General features: G+C 34.3%; 1 protein-coding gene across 1 annotated transcript in view; it reads left to right on the top strand.

The window, feature by feature from the left end:
- Window positions 1–18676, top strand: part of LOC128551300 (glutamate-gated chloride channel-like) — a 32613-nt gene extending 13937 nt beyond the window's left edge. Inside the window, exons 6-13 of the mRNA XM_053532109.1 lie at window positions 6792–6926; window positions 7416–7735; window positions 8798–8848; window positions 9253–9450; window positions 11472–11702; window positions 12627–12779; window positions 17144–17221; window positions 18566–18676. Coding sequence (XP_053388084.1) covers window positions 6792–6926; window positions 7416–7735; window positions 8798–8848; window positions 9253–9450; window positions 11472–11702; window positions 12627–12779; window positions 17144–17221; window positions 18566–18676 — 1277 coding nt within the window. The remainder of the gene's footprint in view (window positions 1–6791; window positions 6927–7415; window positions 7736–8797; window positions 8849–9252; window positions 9451–11471; window positions 11703–12626; window positions 12780–17143; window positions 17222–18565) is intronic.
- The last annotated feature ends 4136 nt before the right edge of the window (window positions 18677–22812 follow it).

Raw genomic sequence — 22812 nt, 5'->3', positions numbered from 1 at the left:
GAGCCAGGGAGGGTCACGGTAATGTCTCTGTTTGGAATACAGTGTTTACATGCATTATAAATTGCTGAAGTTATGTTATTTATATAAGTGTTAATGTTATTATTTTTGATAGTATCCCAGTCTATATTTGCTACCTTATCTCGCAAAAGTTGGTAGTTACCTTTGTCGAAAAGCCAAATGTGTCTTTTAAATGCCTGTTGTTTTTTCTTTTTAAAGTTAAGGAGGTCAAATAATGGGCAGTGATATCTTTGGTTTTGCTCCAGACAAGGTTCGGAAACTCCAGCCATAGTCACTAGGTTTGGATCTGAAGTGAATATAAGATCAATCGTTGAAGAAGACTGTTCAGTGAAGTGTGTTGAGTCAGAAATTAACTGTGTTAATGAAAATTGTTGACATAATGAGTCTATTTTGTGGCGAGAGGTTGTTTGATACATGTCAAGATTGAAATCACCAGTAATAATAATATTCTGGATACCATTGTCAAAGGCAAGATGAATGCATTCTTCTATAAGAGAATGTTGATAATTGTCAGTATTCGGCGGCCTGTAGAAGTTACCAAACAGAAGACGTTTGGGTGAAGTGGTTAGCTCTATCCAAATACATTCGATCCCGGGTAATTCAAGGTCTCGGCGTCTTACATAACGCAATGAATTCTTTATGTAGACCATTACACCGCCATGACTATCACCAGTTCGATCACGCCGTTCTGGTTCGTTAAAATTTGGTAGTAACAGGTCAGTTGTACTGTTGGCAGAGTCTAACCACGTTTCGGAAAAGGAGAGAATATCAAAGTCTTGAAACTCGGACTGAAGAATATCAATCTTATTCCTAATACTTTGAACATTATAATGAATGAAAGAGATGTGTTTTGATAGGTCTATGCTCTGTATTGAATTGGAATAAAAGTCAGAGGAAGTCGAGGATAATCTTGAATGATCTTGACATGGACCTGGATTAGTGTGAACATCTCCAGAGATTACAACAATGAAGAGATAGTAACCCAAAAACAGAACTGACACTGAGATGAAGATCACAATACAGTTAATAGTGAGCCTGATGTTATCCACGTGCCTTTGTGAACATAGGTATCTTCTCCGTAAACACGGTTTTATGTTCATGCCACAGTTGTTTCTCATACACATTCTAAGCAAAAGAAAACGAAGTTGACATAAACATGTTACATGAGATGAGGAGAAGCAAGGTAAATCTAAATTGGTAATTTAGACGAAGGCATCCCGTCACAATGGGTTTAGGTCTTTTACCTAGCCTCATGTCACACCGCACAGTAGTGATAGATGTTGCATTACTGCTACGGGGTGCCGACGCATGGGCAACACAATGATGGACACGTCACAAACAATCGCTTCAAAAAACAAAAGGGAGATTGGAAATAACTATGTACCAAAAGTGAAAAACATTTTCATCGCACTAACCTGTTAAACAGGTCAGAAAGCGCTTTGTGGTATTCGGACAACGTCAATTAATTAATGCATAATATTTAGGCAATAAACAATTTTTAACCAATTCGTAAGTATTTTATATATTTCATGTAAAATATCGATATGGCCAAGGCTTAAATTTCAAAACTAGTATGTTTAAAAATAGAAAATTCTTGTGACCTCCCTAGAGGCCATATTTTTCATGGGATCTTCATAAAAAATAGTCAGAATGTTTACCTTGATGATATCTAATTAAAGTTTGAAACTGAGTCACGTGCGTTCTAAAACTAGGTCATTAGGTCAAATAATAGGAAAACCTTGTGACCTTTTTGGAGGTCATATTTCTCTGGAACCTGTATGAAAATTGGTCAGAATGTTCATCTTTATGATATGTAGGTCTAGTTCGAAACTTGGTTACGTGCAATTAAAAACTAGGTCAGTAATTAAAATAATAGAAAAACATTGTGACCTCTCTAGAGACCATATTTTTCATGGGATCTGCATGAAAATTGGTCAGAATGTTGCTCTTGATAATATCTAGGTCAAGTTTGAAACTGGGTTATATGCGGTTAAAAACTAGGTCAGTAGGTCAAATAATATAAAAACATTGTGACCACTTTAAAAGTCATAGTTTTCATGGAATCTGTATGAAAGTTGGTCTGTATGTTCATCTTGATTATATCTAGGTCATGTTTGAAACGGGGTCAACTGCGGTCAAAAACTAGGTTACTAGGTCTCAACATAGAAAGACATTTGACCTCCATATAGGTCATATTGTTCAATGGATCTTCATGAAAATTGGTGAGAATGTTCACTTTTATGATATCTAGGTCAAATTCGAAACTGGGTCACATGCGGTCAAAACTAGGTCAGCACGTCTAAAAAAAGAAAAACCTTGTGACCTCTCTGGAGGCCATATTTTTCATGAAATCTTCATGAAAATGGGTGAGAATATTCACCTTGATTAAATCTAGATCAAGTACAAAACTAGGTCACATGCCTATAAAAACTAGGTTATTATGTCAAATAATAGAAAAACCTTGTGACCTCTGTAAAGGCCATATTTTTTCAATGGATCTTCATGAAAATTGGTCACAATTTTTATCTTGATGATGTTGAGGTAAAGTTCAGAAGTAGGTCACATGAGCTCAAAAGGTCACTATGTCAAATAATAGAAAAAATAACGTCATACTCAGTTCATGTGGGGGCAGGTGAACGATTCAGAACAATCAAGGTCCTCTTGTTTTGTTGTACTGAAATGAATATTTCTTTGTAGTTTTACGTAATGTGTCTTAATACTCGATTCTGGTCCGAGGATCAAATAGCCCTAAATCCCGCAGAGGAAATGCTGCCGTTGATAAGTCTGCCAATCCAAAACAAAACCGAAATTAAGGAATATCTGATACTAATCAGAACCTTAAGTACAGAACCACCAGTTTCTACTTTCAAAACATACCTGGTAGAATAGGCGATAACAAGTCAGATGAATGCTTGTATTAGATAACCACAACGAATGACCGGAACATGTCCTGTACCTGTTATCAATTAGCCATATCTAATGGAATGTTTATGCTCTTCAAAGAGGGAAGATCATGTAGTCGCAACCTATTTGCCCATCCGTCCATCCGTCCGTCCGTCACACTTTTTCTCTGAAAGATAACTCGAAAGGAATTAAAGTGACCAAGTTATAACTTTATACAATGATCGAGCTCAATGAGAGTAACTGCAATGACAAGAAACAAGAACTATAGGTAGTCCTAGTTTTGTCTCCCTTTTTTGACAACCTTGTCCGGGGCATAACTCGAATAATGTGCAAGGTATTGATTTCAGTCCTAGTTTTGTCTCCCTTTTTTGACAACCTTGCCCGGGGCATAACTCGAATAATGTGCAAGGTATTGATTTCATACTTCACTCTACATACCGATAGATCTATATCGGTGAGAGGAGTGCAGTTACAAGGAACAAAAACTCTTTGTGTTCTGTCACAAATTGATATACGGGCCTTATTTTAGTGTAAATGCAGATATTGCATCATCCTTTTGTAAATGTTTGAGTTATTTAGGTAAATATCAGATTTCACGCATAAAATACCTCCAATGTTTTTTCTGTGTTTCATAACTTAATTTTCCATGTAAATTTTATTAAATTCGGTTCAGTAATAAGAAAGTTGATATTTTAAAACTTCAGTAATTTATGTTTTTATCCCCAAAACCACTATAATGGGCCTCAAATTGTCAATTTCAATCCGCGCCAAGATAGTCAGATTTCCCGGCTATATCGTGAATCCCGTGAAAATAAAAATAGTCGGAGTACACGACTTAGCCATGAGTTCCATGAAATTTAGTATTTGGTGGGACATTACCCTACAAATAGACTGGACCAGATATGCCTTGCGTACACCACATTCCGACAATAGACAAATCTATGTCAGACTAATTTTTCTTGCTAGAAATTTATGCTCGATCGAAGTAAGAAGTTTATTTATTAGATTTTTGTATGATTTTTGAATTACGATTTTTATTTAGTAAATTTTTGTGCATTCTACAGAATTCTGTAACATTTACTCTTCGGCAGGTGATTTTGGCTAGTTTCGGTATGTCAGGATAATTTATTAAATTTTTCAGACTTTTGTAAATTATTTTGAAAGAGGAGTCTAAAATGTTTCGTTTATATAAGATGTAAGATTTTTACTGAAATTTGTAACATGATATTTATAAAGTACTCTGTTTCAAAAACATATGTCAAACATTTCGTTGTTATGGAACGCCGATACTGCATTGCACTGTAATGTATAAATCTATATGGCAAGTCTAGTACCATGTATGTAATATGTTATTGTAATATGAAATTGTGTGCCAGTCTATTGCATATACATACAATGTCCGTTTTGTTATACGGCATTAGATATTATATGGATGCCAGCTATGATATAACGTTTGATTTACATTGAATTTTGTTAACTTGTAGTTTTAAATAATAGCTGCAGTTTATCATTTCTATTACTATATTTTTTCATTTCATCATAAACTTTTCATATCTTTTTCATACTTTAACTTTAGTCTTTTAAGTAAGTAATTTTTGTAATAATGGAAGTAATAAGTGACGTATTTTAATCACGTGACATATAAACTTAGTAGCACATATATTTTGTATAGGTAGCACATATTATTTATGAGAGCTTACAGAGGTATGGTGTACCCAAAGGAGCAGTTTTATGCCCTGACTTATTTGTTTTACTATGGTACTTACCATATGTTATATATTTTAGCTTCTTCCGCCAGACGATTTTACCTGGTGATGTCATAACCCGGAACTACAATGCCCGAGGTTTACTTGTCTTCACTCGCCTGGATGTGATATTCCCAGCGCAGAGCTTTCGTCCCATGGTTGTGCCGTAAACCGCAAAGACGATGATTTTTTTTTCCTCTGAAGTCAGCTCAGGGATGCAATCACCTACCACCATAGGGAGCCAAAACGGAATCAACGTATTCACGGTTTAAAGGGACTTGATTTGAAGATATGTTATATATTTTTTATGCTACTTAAAGTTCGAATTTATCAGAAACAACTGTGCAACGTCACATTAAAATGGAACTGTCAGAACTTTGTATCTGGAGTTACTGAACTTTGATTTCTTTTCCTTCTTATAATCAGTTGTTTTTTCTTCATATCATCTATTCATTGTTAATAATCATCTTATGTAAATAAATTTGTAAATATTGTAAAGGGTGTTGATTTATTCAGATAGTGATTGTCGCCGGTACGGCTATTTCTTGTCACATGGTCCTATTTTTAATCTCCCATCTTGAAAACCTTGTCTGGAGCATAACTTGAATACTTTGTAAGGTATTGACTTTGTACTTAATGTATTGACAGAAATTAGTAAGAGGACGAGCAGTCACAAGGAACCCTAACTCTAGGTGGTCGCATTTTAATTTTATTATGTCCCTTTTTGTAAACCTTGTCCTGGGTATCACTTATATACTCTGTAAGGTATTGACTTCATACTTAACATATTGACAGAGGTCAGTGAGATGGAATGCAGTGACAAGAAACCATAAATCTAGCTGGCCCCACTCTTTTAATTACCTCCCTTTATTTTAAAAACTGTTCCAGGGCATAACTCAAATACTATGAGAAGCATTGACTTGATACTTTGCAATGTCATATTCGTAGAGATCATTGAGAGAGAGTGCATTGTTAAAGAACCGAAACTCTAGTTGACCATATTTTTCTTTAACACAACGTCCGTGATTTAAAAAACCCTTATGCTATAGTGCTCATGGAGCATCGATCAGATTTAAAGATCGCCTTGTTTGGATAGCCATGTTTACGAAAAAAACAACATTATTGTTTTGTTCTTGTTCTTATGCTATTCTTGAAACAGGTATTTTTAAATTGCAAAGCGCTTGAAGATTTACACAAATATTTAATAATAATTCTAACATGTACACTTTGACTTCTGCGATGTTTCATTTGTGTCGTTGCGTTAAAAACAAATATGAAAGATGAAATAGTTTGGGATATAAGACAAAATATAAATAGAAGAGGACTCTGTCTTAACTGTTATGACCATATTCCTTTTATCATTATACTCATTATAATTAACTGACGTCTCCACTGAAACAATATCGACAATATAGATGAAATTTGCGGCGCATGGCACGAATGTTTCTGTGCTTGTTTGCTTACAAAAAATGTTAAAACGGTTGTTCTCAGCTGCACAAAGGTCGATATTTATGTTTCTTTATTGATTAAACCAAAAATATTTGATTTATTATATTCGTCACAAAACCTGGCCATCCACCGGCATGCTCACTCATCCCGCTGTCAACTAGATGAAATTTTAAAATCTTAAATAGGAGACCATCTACCAAGTTTGCTAAAATCATTGCAATCCATCACAAACATGGTAGCTGTCGCTATCATTTTTCAGGATACCAATTGTATGTCATAGAAATACAGTGTCAGAAACCGCTTGCCTCCGTGGCGGAGTGGGTAATGTCGCTGACTTCAAATCACTTACCCCTCAAAAATGTGGGTTTGAGCTTTACTCGGGGCGTTCAATTCTTCGTGTGAGGAAGCCATCCAGCTGGCTGACGGAAAATCGGTGGTTCTACCCAGGTGCCCGCCCGTGATGAAATAATACAAGAAGGGACACCTGGGGTCTTTCTCCACCATTAAAGGTGGATTGTCGTCATGCGGCCTAAAACAAATTTAGACTGATATAGGATTTTTTTGAGTGACCCTCTATATATGTTTTTTCCTATTACTTTTTCCTATTACTTGTTTCGTTTCTATCGTTGTTGCGTTTAATATCACAGTTATAGGTCGATGCTTATTCTAATTTAGATGCTTTTACTAAGGACGAGCTTCTTTTATACTGGAACGGTGATAATGCAGTAAATGTTAAAGTCAATACAGTCAATCTGAAATTTGGGAAAACGGTACTACTGCACAGTTTTGACTCCCCATACGATCATCCAGGTAACAAGCACTTTTTGTTTCTTTTTCAATTTGCTGATCACCTATTATTAGTTACACTGTTTGTCCGTGACAGGAAACGGGACACCATCAACAAGCTGTGTAATGATTTTATCTTGCAAACTAACCTTTACTTCCATGCTACAACTGAAACATTTTGTAAATTAACAAAGCTACTTACAGTGCAGACTGGACTCCTGAAAGTGTTTGATCATCATTGATAAGGCTCAAAATGCACAATGGTCACTTTTTTGACTGAATCACAAAACACGAACAAACTAAGTTTGCTTTTAGGTAGCCTGTCTGTTTTTTTTTTTTTTTTTTTTTTTTTTTTTTTTTTTATAATAGTTATAGACAGACTGATACTTTCTATGTCTTTAACCATATCTAGCAATAATTGTCTTATCCTGTTGCTGTATGTATTTCTATAATGACAGACAAACATGAAACAGCCACATAGCATTATAATGTGATACATTATGTATATTTCAGTTGGGAATTATTCAACACTGACAGCTAATATCACCTTCAATCGCACGGCGGATTCGTTTGAAATTATGTATATTGCGCCTCCCGTTGTGCTGGTCATTATATCGTTAACGTCCTTTCTCCTTGCCGACAGTATATCTTCTCGAATTATTGTTTCTACTGGTGCCTCAACCCAACTTATCATGCAATGGGCTGGGATCTACAACAAATTACCACCCGTGTCAGATCTAACATATATTGATGGATGGATGCTGGGAAACCTCGTGTTCATCGGATATAATATTATTATAAACGCTGCTATATACCACTTTGTTATTTTAAAGGTAAGAATTAAGTATTTGATATTCAAGTTGCAGCAAACAAATAATAAATAATGTCTCGACTGTATTAATTACGTCTATATGATATTGCGAATGTGTTATATCCGAAATTCTTTCGAACCTTACCAACGTTAAGGTCTCTGATAAAAGAGTTTGTCTAAGAATTTTATAAGGATTGTGATTAGGTTATTAAACATAGCTATGTTCAATACAGCGATATATTTGGATGAGTACCCATTCGAGAGAAATATAATGAACAAGACGATAGGCGAATCTGATATTTGTTTTCCTACGGAAGGTCTCTTATCGATAGAAACTTAGAACAATCAATAAATAGGAACTATCCGCCGTTTTTGTTTGTTCTATTTAGCTTAGCTCTTACATATTTCTAATTATTCTTCAGAGTGAAAACAAATATAATCTGATGGGTAAAATTTTGTATTTATCTTAAACTTATATAAAATCATCGCGTCTTACGTTCACTGATGATGTTGTCCACGCGCATTCTTTCATCGGTCAACGGCCGTTATCGTTTAGTTGATATATTCGATTCAAAGTTGTTGCCTCGTGTTTATATTTAATGCGAAATTATATCTGACGGTCATCTAGCACATAAGCAAATCGCTGTTGGAAGAGAAAATATGTATTAAATACAATATTGTACATTTGTATCACGTGTGCATATGACCTCACAATATAAAACAGATAGAAAACATAATACAACGAATAAATATTAAAGTACAGATAAATTATTTCCAAACGACAAATTGCAATTTGTCTGACCGGTGCAGGCAGTAAAAATGTCCATTTGACGGTAGACAACACGGTACTTTTGTAGATGCATTCTTTCTTCATAGAATCATCACCTTTATTTGAAACATGTGAATTCAGTCTAGAAGCATGTGCCTTTAAAACATTCACTACTGTGTTACAATGAAACTCTAGCAAGGTGTCTTAATTATTGTTGATACAGATGGATGCTCTTATCAGTCGTTGTAAATAATTGTATGGTTACACATGCAGCCCGTTACTTCATAGGTAAAGTAAATACAATTTTATCACTAGGAGAAAGAAGAGAAAGAAGAAATGAAAGAACAGAAAACAAAGAAGGAAAATGTAAGTAAAATATTTACCAAGAGACCCAAAGCAGAGGTAAAGGAACGTCCTGGACCAATGAAATGGTTATTTTTTTGTACTGGAAAATATGGCTTTTCAAAAGTTCATGATGGAAATTTTTTCTATCATTTGACATATTTGGTGTTACTATATCTGTGACCATGTATCTGAACAGCATAGCGGCCATATTTCAGGTTCTGTTATAATTGTAATATCAGGCTGAAATCAAAAGCATATTGGTTACTGGCTTTATTCAGAAGACGACGCAAGATAGAAAGTTCAATGGTCAGTACAGTCAATTTTCCTCTCTCATTGATACTTTGTTATTAATTACTGACTATTAGGTACGCTGTATTAGCCAATATTGCTGTATAAAACTGATTGAATATGCTGCAATTTTACAGATTAAAATGGAATCAAAAATCGATAAGCGCAATGACAATGTTCTTGAAGACAATCACTTGGAGATGCAGGCAAGCGGTCATACTACGCAGCGTAATCAATCCACATCACGACAACAATCAGAAGGACAAATTGTGAAAAACATCGACGAAACTAGTCCTCTTGTTATAAATGAGCAGTCAACCTACGATACGATTGAGGTATGTTCCTTTATCGCTACAGAAAACCTTTATAAAATAAAATGCTTACCGAGACCCTTAACTGAACATTCTATAAGGCAAACATTATACATGTATGATTAAATTGTTGATTAGTGCAATCTGTCCCAAGATGTAACTATTTTCGATGCAGATTACATCATATAAAAAAGCTACATGTAAACAATCCAGTAGTTTATATTCTGGGACTTAATTGCACCATAATGTGAGAAAATATATAGAACGCACTACTATTCTGTCAACTATATTTTTACAGATTTTATTGTTATATATCAAAATTGTTTTAATTTATACGTTTCCAACAAGACACATATGTATCTTAAAATTCCATAAGTTATTCAGCGACCCACAAACCTTACGTATATACCATACAAGACATTATGAGTTACTAGGCTACCTTTGTATCGTAAATTATGCAAGAGTTCTGTAGCGAAAATATTTTGCTCGACATAAGGAGCACAATATCATTCCGCGAAATAGCAAGTGCATATGTTTCGATGCACAGCTGTTTTCCTAATACATAAGTATCTACACATACGTATGTTAATTGAATGTTATGAAAACGTGCAATATTTGGAATAAAATTGAAAAAACTGACATAAAGAAAAAAATAGAATGATGTCACATACTCACCCGGTATGAAATTCAGATGTTAATATGGAAAACAATAGATGTTTCCGGTTTCACTATAACTTAAAAGAGAATGAAAACTGGTGTGTAATTATTCGCTTGATGCTGTATATTTCTATACACACGATGCCGTTTTTCCTGCTCGTCACCAGAACATGACAAAGAATGTGGTCTGTTGATTCTTCGTTTACTTCTCGTGTTATCGGAGGATTGTTCATGTTACTATTATAAAAATAGGAATAATTGATTTTTGTTTTGACAATTCATTTGAGATATCTTGTCCAAACCGGTCCGTCATACTTACCGATTTGTTTCGATACGGATTGTTGTGTTGTACATTGACAGTAACAAAACAAAATATGCTTTTAACAGTGGATACACTTTAAACGACCAACACTCTGAACTAAATCTGTGCGTCGCAATTTCAGCTTTCAAATTGATACTTTTGGTCCGTAGGGTTTCATAGGAAACGAGTATGACTGTCTGGCGTTTATTGATTGGTACGTAGGTGTTACTGGAACAGTGACTTTCATGAAAAATTAACAGTTTATACAGTAACACATTCAGAATTCTCATGAACATATGAGAAGGCATGGCCTGTATTTTAGAAAGAGCGAAAGAAGGAAAAAGCTGAAAAAGCTCTTCCCAGTTTGGATCTTAGATTATGGTTGTTTTTAAAAGACGCTCTTTGAAATCAAATAAACATTACTTAATATCATGCTATTATAATAGAATTCCACAAAAGCCGATCTGGGGTACGTGAGTTGTAATGCAGACTTCATTAAGACTAAATCAATTTTTCGTTCAAGTTGCGTTCTGTAAATTACATTGTACCAGATTTGTAAAGCGCCACTTCCATGACAAGCTGGTTCAAAGGTACTTTACATACAAAGCGAGCCACCCAGAAAAACAAATGCTGCCCCTACAAGTTCTGACGTAGAGCCATCTTACAGAGAGACACAGCAAGAAAAAAAAAAAAAACCCTGAATAGCCAGAGAGAAATACTTTTAGATACAGAGATGTCCGGCTATCTTAGTCACGCTTTATGCAAATAAACAGTCTTGTTCTTTAACGTGCAATGCGTGCAGGACCAATACACGGGGAGATGTCTTTCCTGGGAAAAACAGCGCTGGCCTCTTAGTTAGATGGGAGGCATTGAAAAGTATTTCGGAAATTTCCAGTGCCAAATGATATTCTTATAGATTTCTTTCAATATTCCAACATCCATTCAGTGTAAAAAGTCTCCCCGCACTAAGACTTAGTGTCATATTTTTTGTCCTTTCGGATCATAGGGCGAATTTGAAAGTGATAAATCTGATATTAGTGATATTTATAATGTCAGTTATAAAAGGATGTCACATTTGTATTCACAGAAAGAAGGTATCAAGGAAAATAATACAAGTGTTGATGATATGGACGGAAGAAGTCGGCATAATTTAGGTTATAACCATGGAGAGGGTCAAGAACATGAAATGACATCATCTAGTGACAATCAGGGCAATGAGTCACAGAATTCAACAAACCAAGTCATTGACAAGATACGTAACATTTGGAAAAGACTTAAAGATTTAATTTTTTTTTTACACGACTACTTCAAAAAGAAGGTACCTGTATATCAGTTGTTGGTTTGTTTAGTGATTAAAACCAACTGAAAAAATCTTATAATTCTAAGTAAATGATAATGCGATTATTGACATGTTCTGTATTGCCTGAATATGAATAGAAAACAATTTCTGCACGTTCATTTGGTGTGGGTTACGCTTTGGGAAGACTGCTGTTTTTATATCCATTGTGGTATTTTTTACTGTGCCGATCGTCATTTCAAAAACGTATGCTTAATATCAGATGTAATGAAATAATCATTTTAATTTATTTATTATATTCGTATAATAGTGGAGGAAAATGGTAGAACAGTACTCGTTATTATAGTTTTAAATAGCGTGTTTAATGTTTGTCGATGTATTTTTGTTTCCTGTTTTGATCTGCTTACCTTCATTCTTATTTACCGTAATGTAACTATAAGTTCTTCTATAATAGTCCAATTAGACCTTTCTAACGTAAACGTAATTACGAAACGGAATACTGAATCCGCAAAATTTTAGGCTAATTTGTGGCCTATGGGAGACAATTTCATCCAATAGTAATGCAAACGTATCACCCTTAGACCATTATTTGCAAATATCATTTACGGATTCAGTAATCCGTTTCCGATTTACGTTTACGTTAGAAATGTCTAATACCACTTTTTATTGAACATTATATAAATGTTTTTATGAAAAACACCTTTGAACGTATTTTTATATGAAAAGAGTGCTATATAAATGTGATATAATAATAATAATAGTAATAATAATAATAATTAACTTCAAAACAATTCTCCAAATCAGCCGAATGCATATTTTAATTTTAATATGTTCCAAATCTTTTTGTTAAATATATAGAATATTGTTTTTTACTATCGATAGAATCTAAAATTGATTTGATCATTTACCATTTTTACTTTGAATAACCATTTTTCTGAATTGTAGAAAGACTTCCGTGAATTTCTCGAAGATTATGAGGAAATTACGACATCAACAAAATGGGAAGATGCAAAAGAAATTCTTAAAGAAGATCCCCGTTTTGAACGTGCCAGAAAGAGCAACATGGCATCAACGTGGTATAAAACATACATAGATAAGGTAAACTCTTAATTGCTTTACTCTCAGGAATGAAATTATAACACTATGTAGACATTGTCACCGTTTAAAGTATCGTTATATTCAACAAACATATTCTGTGCGTCAAAATGTGTGTCTCTCTCGTTTAAACGTTCATAAAAATCAGTTATCGAATTACATTATACTTAAAATATCTATAACACTTACAGGTCATGCACAACTAACAATAATATTGTGTTCATATCTTAACACCGGCACGGTAGCCTAGTGGAAGAGCGCGCTCTTTCATTGCAGGAGGCCGTGGGTTCACCACCTGACCACAACATATCAAAGACTTGAAACTAGTAGCTTCTGCTTCCTTTGTTTGCGCTCAACATAAGGAAGATTTTTCTAGGACTGGTCAGATCAGGGTCAGTATAATGTGACTAGATGGGGTATAATGCCACGTGTATGTGTAATAGTAACAGCGAGGTCAGCGTATGATGCTTAATTTTATTTACTGTCTGACCCAATGTAAATAATAGATATTTTCAAAAGGCGGTGACATTTTTTAAACAAGAACTGTAGGAGGACAGCAACGATCGACTATTCAACGTCATTGTCAATAGAGTGGATATAAAAGTTGAAAAAGGTGCATAATTTTATAAAGATGCAAAACAGGGCTATAGAGCCTGCACAATGCATAATCAGCTCTTGACAGTGACACGTGTGTATAGTTCAATTCATTCTAATAAGTGGGTACTGAGATACTGGATTATATACAAAAGCTTGTCCAAAACCCTGCTATAATGTAAGTCGAAACAGGCGCTTAGTTTTGTAAAAATGCATGAAGGAGTTATTGAATCTGTGCATTGCATGTCAGATCATGACAGTGAACAAGTGTGTGAAATTATAATCCATTCCCATCAGTGGGTACCAGCTTACAAACAAAAAAATAACCAAAAATTAACCAAAGTCGAAAAAAGAACATCACTTGTAAACAAAGCAAACCAGAGTTATGGAACCTGTACAATGTAAGTTTGTGACAGGATGGACGTACCGGGGACAATAACTACCAGAACAAATCAACACCCATTACAATATTTACAAATTTATTTACAAAAAAAAATGGTTATGCACAATGAATAAATAAAAAGTGGACAAAAAACTTATTGTAAGAAAGAATGAAGCAAAAAACATCTGAGCTCAGTATCTCTAGGTATAAAGTTTTAACACTGGCAGTTCCGTTTTAACGTGACGTGACACAGTTGTTTCCGTTAATTTCAAACTGTAAGTAACACAAAAGCTAAACAAAATAGCTTCGCAAAAATCATCGTCTTTGCGGGTTACGGCACAAACATGGGACGAAAGCTCTGTGTTGGGAGAATCACATCCAGGCGAGTGAAGACAACTGAACCGCGGGTATTGTACTTCCGGGTCGTGACATCATCACCAGGTAAAAGTCGCCTGGTGGAAGAAGCTAAAATATATAACATATGGTAAGCACCATAGCAAAACAAAAGTCAGGGCATAAAACTGCTCCTTTGGGTTCACCATACCTCTGTAGGCTCCCATAAATAGTACATGCTACTTATACAAAATATATGTGCTACTAAGTTCATACGTCAGGTGATTAAAATACGTCACTTATTACTTCCATTATTTCTCAAATTAATTACTTACAAATCTAAAGTTAAAGCATGGAAAAGATATGAACAGTTTATGATGAAAAATTATAGATAAGGAAATGATAAACTGCAGCTATTATTTGCAGCTACACATTAACAAAATTCAATGCAATTCAAACGTTAAACAATAGCTGGTATCAATATAATATCAAATGTCATACAATAAAACGGACACTGTTTAGATATGCTTTAGACTGGCACACAATAATTTCAAATTACAATAACATATGACATACATGATACTAGACTTGCCACATAGATTTATACATTAGTAATGGCGTTCCATAATTAACAACGAAATGTTTGACATATGTTTTTTACAAAGAGTACTTCACAATTATCATGTTACACAAATTTCGGTACAAATCTTACAGCTTATATAAACGAAACAATTTTAATTCCTCTTTCGAAATAATTTACAAAAGCCTGAAAAACTGATACATAATCCTGACATACCGAAACTAGCAAAAATCAAATGCCGAAAAGAAATGTTACAAAATCCGGTAGAATGAACAAAAATTTACTAAATAGAATTCGTAATTCAAAAATTATACAAAAATCTAACAAAAAATCTTCTTACCTCGATCGAGCATAAATTTCTACCAAGAAAAATCAATTTGACGTAAATTCATCTAATGTCGAAAGTGGTGTGCGCCAGGCATATCTAGTCCAGTCTATTTGTAGGGTAATGTCCCGCCAAATACTAAATTTCATGGGACTTACGATATATGCGTGTACTCTGACTATTTGCATTTCCACGGGAAACACGATATAGCCGGGAAATCTGACTACTTTGGCGCGGATTGAAATTGAATTACTGAAGTTTATAGAATATCAGCTTTCTTATTACTGGACCGAATTTAATAAGAAATACATGGAAATTTAAGTTATGAAATACAGAAAAAAACATGAGAGGTATTTTATGCGAAAAATTAGACATTTACCTCAATAACTCAAAAATTTACAAAAAAAGATGATGCAATACCTGCATTTAAACTACAGATACAATGAGGCCCGTATGTCAGTTTGTGACAAAGTTTATTACATTGAGTTAGTGTGTCCAGTTTAAAACTGTTTCACATGTTGTTACTGATATACCAGCGTATATATAAATTCTTAACCAGATAAAAATGCCGCGACGCACGCGTAAGTCTGAAAGCTCTGCCTATTCTTTGAATTGTCGAGCTACAAACGTATTATTCGAAACATTTAGTGTAGGCATACAGATAAAATATCAAATTTACAGGGTGTACCAAACGCTTATTTAAATCGATAAATTTAAGTGGTGATATTAACCTCATGGTAAGATTTATATATGTCCCCAATTTGGAATTTCATGTGCAGATGGGTTTCTTTGAAACGCTGTTAAATTCTTAGTTTTGATTGAATTATGATAATTATCGCGTGCATCTGAAGAGAAAAGAAGCGCCATTTTATAACGTGTTTGTAATAAAAATAACTGAAAAAGGACTTTGTACAGTGCACAACTAACCTACTTTTGAGCGGAAAATTATAGAAAAATATATAAAAGTCCTGAAAAGAAATTACTTAATCCTGCTAAGCCTGTAATCCCTAACACAACTTGTTTTTGCTAATTAGGATGAAGTGCAAGCTGGTGCAAGAAGTTAAATATTTGCATGTATGTTCCCGCAAAAACCAGAACCGAACTTTTTTATGAATCAGTTATGTGTTTTCGCAATGTTATTTGCAACTTAAACCATTTTATTCAAATTATTGAGCGAGCCCCATTCCCCAATTCTTTCTGTGGGCGTGGGGATCTCTTAGATTTACTGTTGTCTATATGTTCTTTCCGTCTCTACAAATGGGTATTAGTGTGGCTACTTCTTTTCTCTGCATTCTATCTAGCCACGTAAGAGAATAATTAGATTTGCTGCTTATTGATGTCATCTTAAGTACTCATGTGTTAGCACGTCCATCATGATATCCGTCTGTCTAAATTCTGTTGTGCATATCTAAACAGCTATTTCATCGTGAGTCATCAAATATCATAGGATTATTTTTCTACATGTAAAATTGTACACCATGATTATTTAGAGTTCTCTCTACAATGCCAATGTTACGGCCCTTCATTTAATGTTTATAAAAGGCATACAGGCCCTAAAATTTATTTGCGAAGAAGTAATTATCAGGAAGAATTCAAATTGGTACACTTATTCAGTTTTTTGTCTAACGTAAATAAAGTTCTCGCCTTGTCTAATCTTCTGTCTAATGATGTGCTAGAAGTCCATACTAAAATAAGGGTCAAAATTCTAAAAAAAAAAGTAAAAGCCATTACTTTTTTATGCATTGTCTTGTTGAAAATGCATCCTTGTGTTTCTATTCTATCAATAATGCCTTTCTAAGGATATATGATATATGTGTACTCCTCTGACATCACTAGTTGTGAGGAAGCACTATGAGGTTTGGTATTGAGCTTACTGCTACTATACAAGTAGACACCATCGTTTATATGAATAAAAGCTGCCAAAGAAGATGCTAAACAAACGCACACGCACACGCACACGCACACACACGCACGCACGCACGCACGCACGCACACACACACACACACTTATCTTATGGTATTTGAAAAAAAAAACACATGTGTTGTATCAATGAATCATATCATAGATATTTCATTGAAACACTAATTTGAGTAATGAATACAGTTTTCGTATGCATTAATGATGCATTAGTGTACTATGTTGCAACTGACAGTTGGTGACACAAATGTATTCTAAACTCGTACAGCGTGCCCAAAGGCAGTTCTCGCCTGGTAAACAACAGAGGTATACGGTAAGTGGCTTTGTCGCAACTTCCGAGTTAGTGCATGTCGCGATAAAAGAACGTCAACATAGGTGAGTGTCGTCATATTGTTTTGCATTTTTACAAGCACTGTATTGAATATCAAAAATCTGGGAATGGCAGACGATGTAGATATGATTTAACTTTACAGAGCATTTAAAGTTTGCTAATTCAGTCTTGATTTGTGCTCGTGATTGATTTAGCAGTGAATTTGGCCTTTTCGATATGAAAGCACTTCCATTGTCAAATATTTTCATTTTAACTGATATCAAGAAGCAAACAGAGTAGGCGTGAGACAGCTGCAAAGTATACAATGCATCTGGAAATAAAATGTGTACCGAAAATGGCTTGAGAGTAAACATATTTACTTTTTATTAAGAGAGACAGCTCTTTCGTGAAAGAGATAGTCATGTCGCCAAGAAGATAGCTCTGTTTTCATATGAGAACTCTGTGTTCATAATTGTAATATTATATTGAAATGTTTACAATATTTACGTTGGGTTGTCCTCTTTTGAAAAAAATATGCAGTCACTGTTCCGTGGGATACACATAATGAATTTGCCAAGTATTGTTTTAATAAAGATTTTTACATCAGGCTAGAATTGTAAATTTTGAATAGTTGTACATTCTGTTAACTTTTGCTCTGGTGAGTGATTGTGATTACTCGATATCTGGCGTCCGTCGTCTGTCTGTCCGTCTATCAACACTGAGCTTGTATAACCATAGATGCTCGAAAATCAAGTTCGAAAATTGGTTATCTGGGATCAAAAACTAGGTCACCAATTATCAGTTGCGCTGTCATATTGATTTTTAACAAGGTCATAAATGGACCGCTTTTATTGACAGGCGGTACATAATAGTGGCACATGCGATGCTGGCGATTTATAAAAAAAATACTTTTTAAATTTAAAATGCGCGAATTAAAGCCCGCACGAAACTGTCTTTTTGTCGTTTGTGCGTAATTTCATGCTAGCGAATTTAATTCGTTTTAGTCAAACGTGTCTGATTGGTTCAGATAAACATAGAATGGTAGAAATGAAAATTAGAATTCTAATATACGGAAAGCTCTTAAATCTAGAATTCGATCACCTCAGCCATTTTGCCAGTTATTGTATGTGTAATTGTGGTTGCTCATTTAATGCGTACATTGTCATCACACGTAATGCATGATGATAAGCTGCTGCGTAACGTTGTCCTATCAATTGTTTTAGCTAGTAAATCCGCATGACTGTTTAAACCTTCAGATTGTATATTCACAAGTGCATTTGAACGTGCTCGTACAATGATGAAGCCACAGCGAGTCTGATATTTGTACAAAGTATATTTTATTTACAGGTACTTTCAAACAAACTGGCCGTGTCCTCAAAGAAAAGTAATTATGGCATCATCATATTCAGATTTGAGTTTACAAGTGAAATACGTAGTTCCGATTCTAAGAAAATATAGCCCGCGCGTTTAGTTCAATAGTAACAAACAAAACAAGCAAAATTAATATAAGAAAATATAAAGCAATATTTATTATACAAATGCTGTGTAAATATAAAAACGTAATAACTGAACTGTATCTCGTAAATGGAGAAAACTACTTTCATGTTACATTCAAAACTGCTCAAAACTGTTAATGCAGCACATAGCTATCTCCTAGGCGACATGACTATCTCCTTCACGACAGAACTGTCTCTCTCAGTAAAAATATCTTTACTCCTAAACCATTTATGGTACATTTTTTTATTTCCAAATGCATTGTATACTTTACAGTTATCTCACGCCTCCTCAGTTTGCTCCTTAATATTAATAGTTGAAATGAAAGTATTTGACAATGAAAGTGGCTAGTGAAATACTAGTACACTGAGTCTTTGTAATTGTCAGTTATGGGCCCATGGGGTTCATTCAGTTCTATTTTCATAACAGAATTCTGCTTCAGCTAGTGCTTAAGCTAGCGGCATTAGAGGGAGGTGTTGCTTATTCTTATTTTTCTGATGAACTGTCACAAATTGACATACGGGCCTTATTTTATATGTATTGTAAATGCAGGTATTGCATCATCTTTTTGTAAATTTTTGAGTTATTGAGGTAAATGTCAGATTTCACGCATGAAATACCTCTCATGTTTTTCTGTATTTCATAACTTAAATTTCCATGTAAATTTCATTAAATTCTGTTCAGTAATAAGAAAGTTGATATTTTATAAACTTCAGTAATTTATGTTTTTATCCCCAAAACCACTATAATGGGCCTCAAATTGTCAATTTAAATTCGCGCCAAAGTAGTTAGATTCCCCGGCTATATCGTGAATCCCGTGAAAATAGAAATAGTAAGAGTCCACGGCTTAGCCGTGAATCCCATGAAATTTAGTATTTGGCGGGACATTACCCTTTAAATAGACTGGACTAGATATGCCTTGCGCACACCACCTTCCGACATTATAGACGAATCTATGTCTGAATTATTTTCTTGCTAGAAATTTATGCTCGATCGAGGTAAGAAATTTATTTGTTAGATTTTTGTATGATTTTTGCATTACGATTTTTATTTGGTAAATTTTTGTTCATTCTACAGAATTCTGTAACATTTACTTTTCGGCATATGATTTTAGCTAGTTTCGGTATGTCAGGATGATTTATTAAATTTTTCAGACTTTTGTAAATTATTTCGAAAGAGGAATCTAAAATGTTTCGTTTATATAAGATGTAAAATTTGTACTGAAATTTGTAACATGATATTTATAAAGTACTTTGTTTCAAAAACTTATGTCAAACATTTTTGTTAATTATGGAACGCCATTACTGCATTGTATTGTTATGTATAAATCTATATGGCAAGTCTAGTACCATGTATGTAATATATTATTGTAATTTGTAATTGTGTGCCAGTCTATAGCACATCTAATTAATGTCCGTTGTAGTGTATGGCTTTTGATATTATATGGATGCCAACTATGATATAACGTTTGATTTATATTGAATTTTGTTAATTTGTAGTTGTAAATAATGGCTGCAGTTTATCATGTCCGTATCTATAATGTTTCATCATATACTTTTCATATCATTTCATACTTTAACTTTAGTCTTTGAAGTAAGTAATCTTTGTAATATGGAAGTAATAAGTGACGTATTTTAATCATGTGATGTTTGAACTTAGTAGCACATATGTTTTGTACAAGTAGCACGTATTATTTATGGGAGCCTACGGAGGTATGGTGTACCCAAAGGAGCAGTTTTATGCCCTGACTTATTTGTTTTGCTATGGTGCTTACCATATGTTATATATTTTAGCTTCTTCCGCCAGACGATTTTTCCTGGTGATGTCATAACCCGGAAGTACAATGCCCGAGGTTCACTTGTCTTCACTCGCCTGGATGTGATATTCCCAGCGCAGAGCTTTCGTCCCATGGTTGTGCCGTAAACCGTAAAGACGATGATTTTTGTTATCCTCTGAAGTCAGCTCAGGGATGCAATCACCTACCACCATAGGGAGCCAATACGGAATCAACGTATTCACGGTTTAAAGGGACTGGATTTTGAGATATGTTTTGTTTGTGCTACTTAAAGTTCACAATTACATTAAAGAACTGTGTCACGTCAGATTAGAATGGACTATAAGAACTTTTGTATCTAGAGATACTGAACTTTTTTTTTTTTCTTATAATCAGTTTTTTTTTCTTTTCATATCTATTCATTGTTAATAATCATCTTATGTAAATAAATTTGTAAATATTGTAAAGGGTGTTGATTTGTTCTGATGGTTACTGTCGCCGGTACGGCCTTTCCTGTCACATGAACAGACTCAATTAATTGAATTCTCTATTATTTGATTGATTGTATTATATGCTTCAAAAAGACCTGCTGTTAGATTTGCAACGATTAATATGCATTTTTCTATGTATATGTCATTTCCCCTTAGGCTTTATTGATAACTAATTGTTTACTGACCTTGTTTTGAGACATCATGTCAATAAGTTGTTTATGATATATGGAGGTCCAAAATATTCTACCATATTACTGATAAACAGTATGTTACAATTATTTTATGACAAATATTTGCCAATGAACAATAAACAACTTATAATTTCATTATTGTTATTATGCATATTTTCATACAAAATGACATTGTCAAGAATTAAACATTTTTGTAACGGAACAATTTGATTCAAATAAACGAGAAAAAAATATATAATTATGTGGAAAAATTTGATCGCAGGTATCTCTATCGGTTATCATATTTTGCCGAGTAGATATTTATGACAATTCAAAGCGAACCGAAGATCAAAAGGTCATGCCCATTTATATCTTGCACTCATTGCGTTTATGGTCGCAATGGCCATAAACGCGCAGCATTGCACATATTTGTTTATGATAGCAATAACCACAAACGCCTATGCCTGTGATCGCTTTAATCATAGACGCACATGAAAATAAACGTATATGATCGCTAATCATTCTGTTAATGGTCGCAACGGCCATAGACGCGCAGCATTACATGTATTTGTTTATGATCGCAATAACCATAAACGTACATGTCAATGATCGCTATAATCATAGACGCACATGAAAAGAACTGTTATATATGTTTATGATTGTAATAACCATCTGCCAAAAAATTAGAGTAGTTGACAGTTCCATAACATCAATCACATGTCGCTCCTTGTCATATCATAGTTGACAGTTCCATAACATCAATCACATGTCACTTCTTGTCATATCATAGTTGACAGTTCCATAACATCAATCACATGTCGCTTCTTGTCATATCATAGTTGACAGTTCCATAACATCAATCACATGTCGCTTCTTGTCATATCGTAGTTGGCAGTTTCATGATAACAACCATCACATGTCGCTTCTATACATCCTGCAATTTATAACTACAGCAGTATCGTTGTCAACAAATAACAACACATACACAGGAGTATGATAAAATATAAAAGGTCAAAACATTAAAGGAATGTCAAAGCACAAATAAATTTAACTCTAAGATACTTAAACACCTCAGGGCTTGGTCCTGGGACCAAGCTTATTTTTATACTATATAAACGACATGCCCCAGGGCATAACATCTAAAGTCCGTTTGTTTGCTGACGATACAATAGCATATCTAACAGTGTCATCAAAATCCGATGCCCATACTCTACAGAAAGATCTTGATACTCTCGCTATCTGGGAAAACCGATGGAAAATGTCATTTCATCCGGAAAAATGCAATGTGATAACAATTTCTCGTAAACATCATCCAATTAAGTACAACTACAAATTACATGGTCACACCTTGGAATCAGTGCAAGTTGTTAAGTATCTCGGAGTCTATATCACATCTGAGCTTAAATGGACTGAGCATATCGCAAAAAAATCTGTGCTAAAGCTAATGGAACTCTTGGATTTTTAAAGAGAAATTTAAACATTTCATCTACAAAAGTGAAAGAACAAGCGTATAAAAGTCTGGTTCGTTCGAATATCGAATATGCCGCAACGGTATGGGATCCCTTCTTTCAGCAAGATATATCTAAACTCGAACAAGTTCAGAGGAGGGCGGCAAAATACGTATTGCATAGACACGGAAATCGATCTAGTGTGACCGAAATGTTA

This window comes from Mercenaria mercenaria, chromosome 19, assembly GCF_021730395.1.
Source record: "Mercenaria mercenaria strain notata chromosome 19, MADL_Memer_1, whole genome shotgun sequence".
Lineage (NCBI taxonomy): Eukaryota > Metazoa > Mollusca > Bivalvia > Venerida > Veneridae > Mercenaria > Mercenaria mercenaria.
This window is presented reverse-complemented; position numbering and strand designations above follow the sequence as displayed.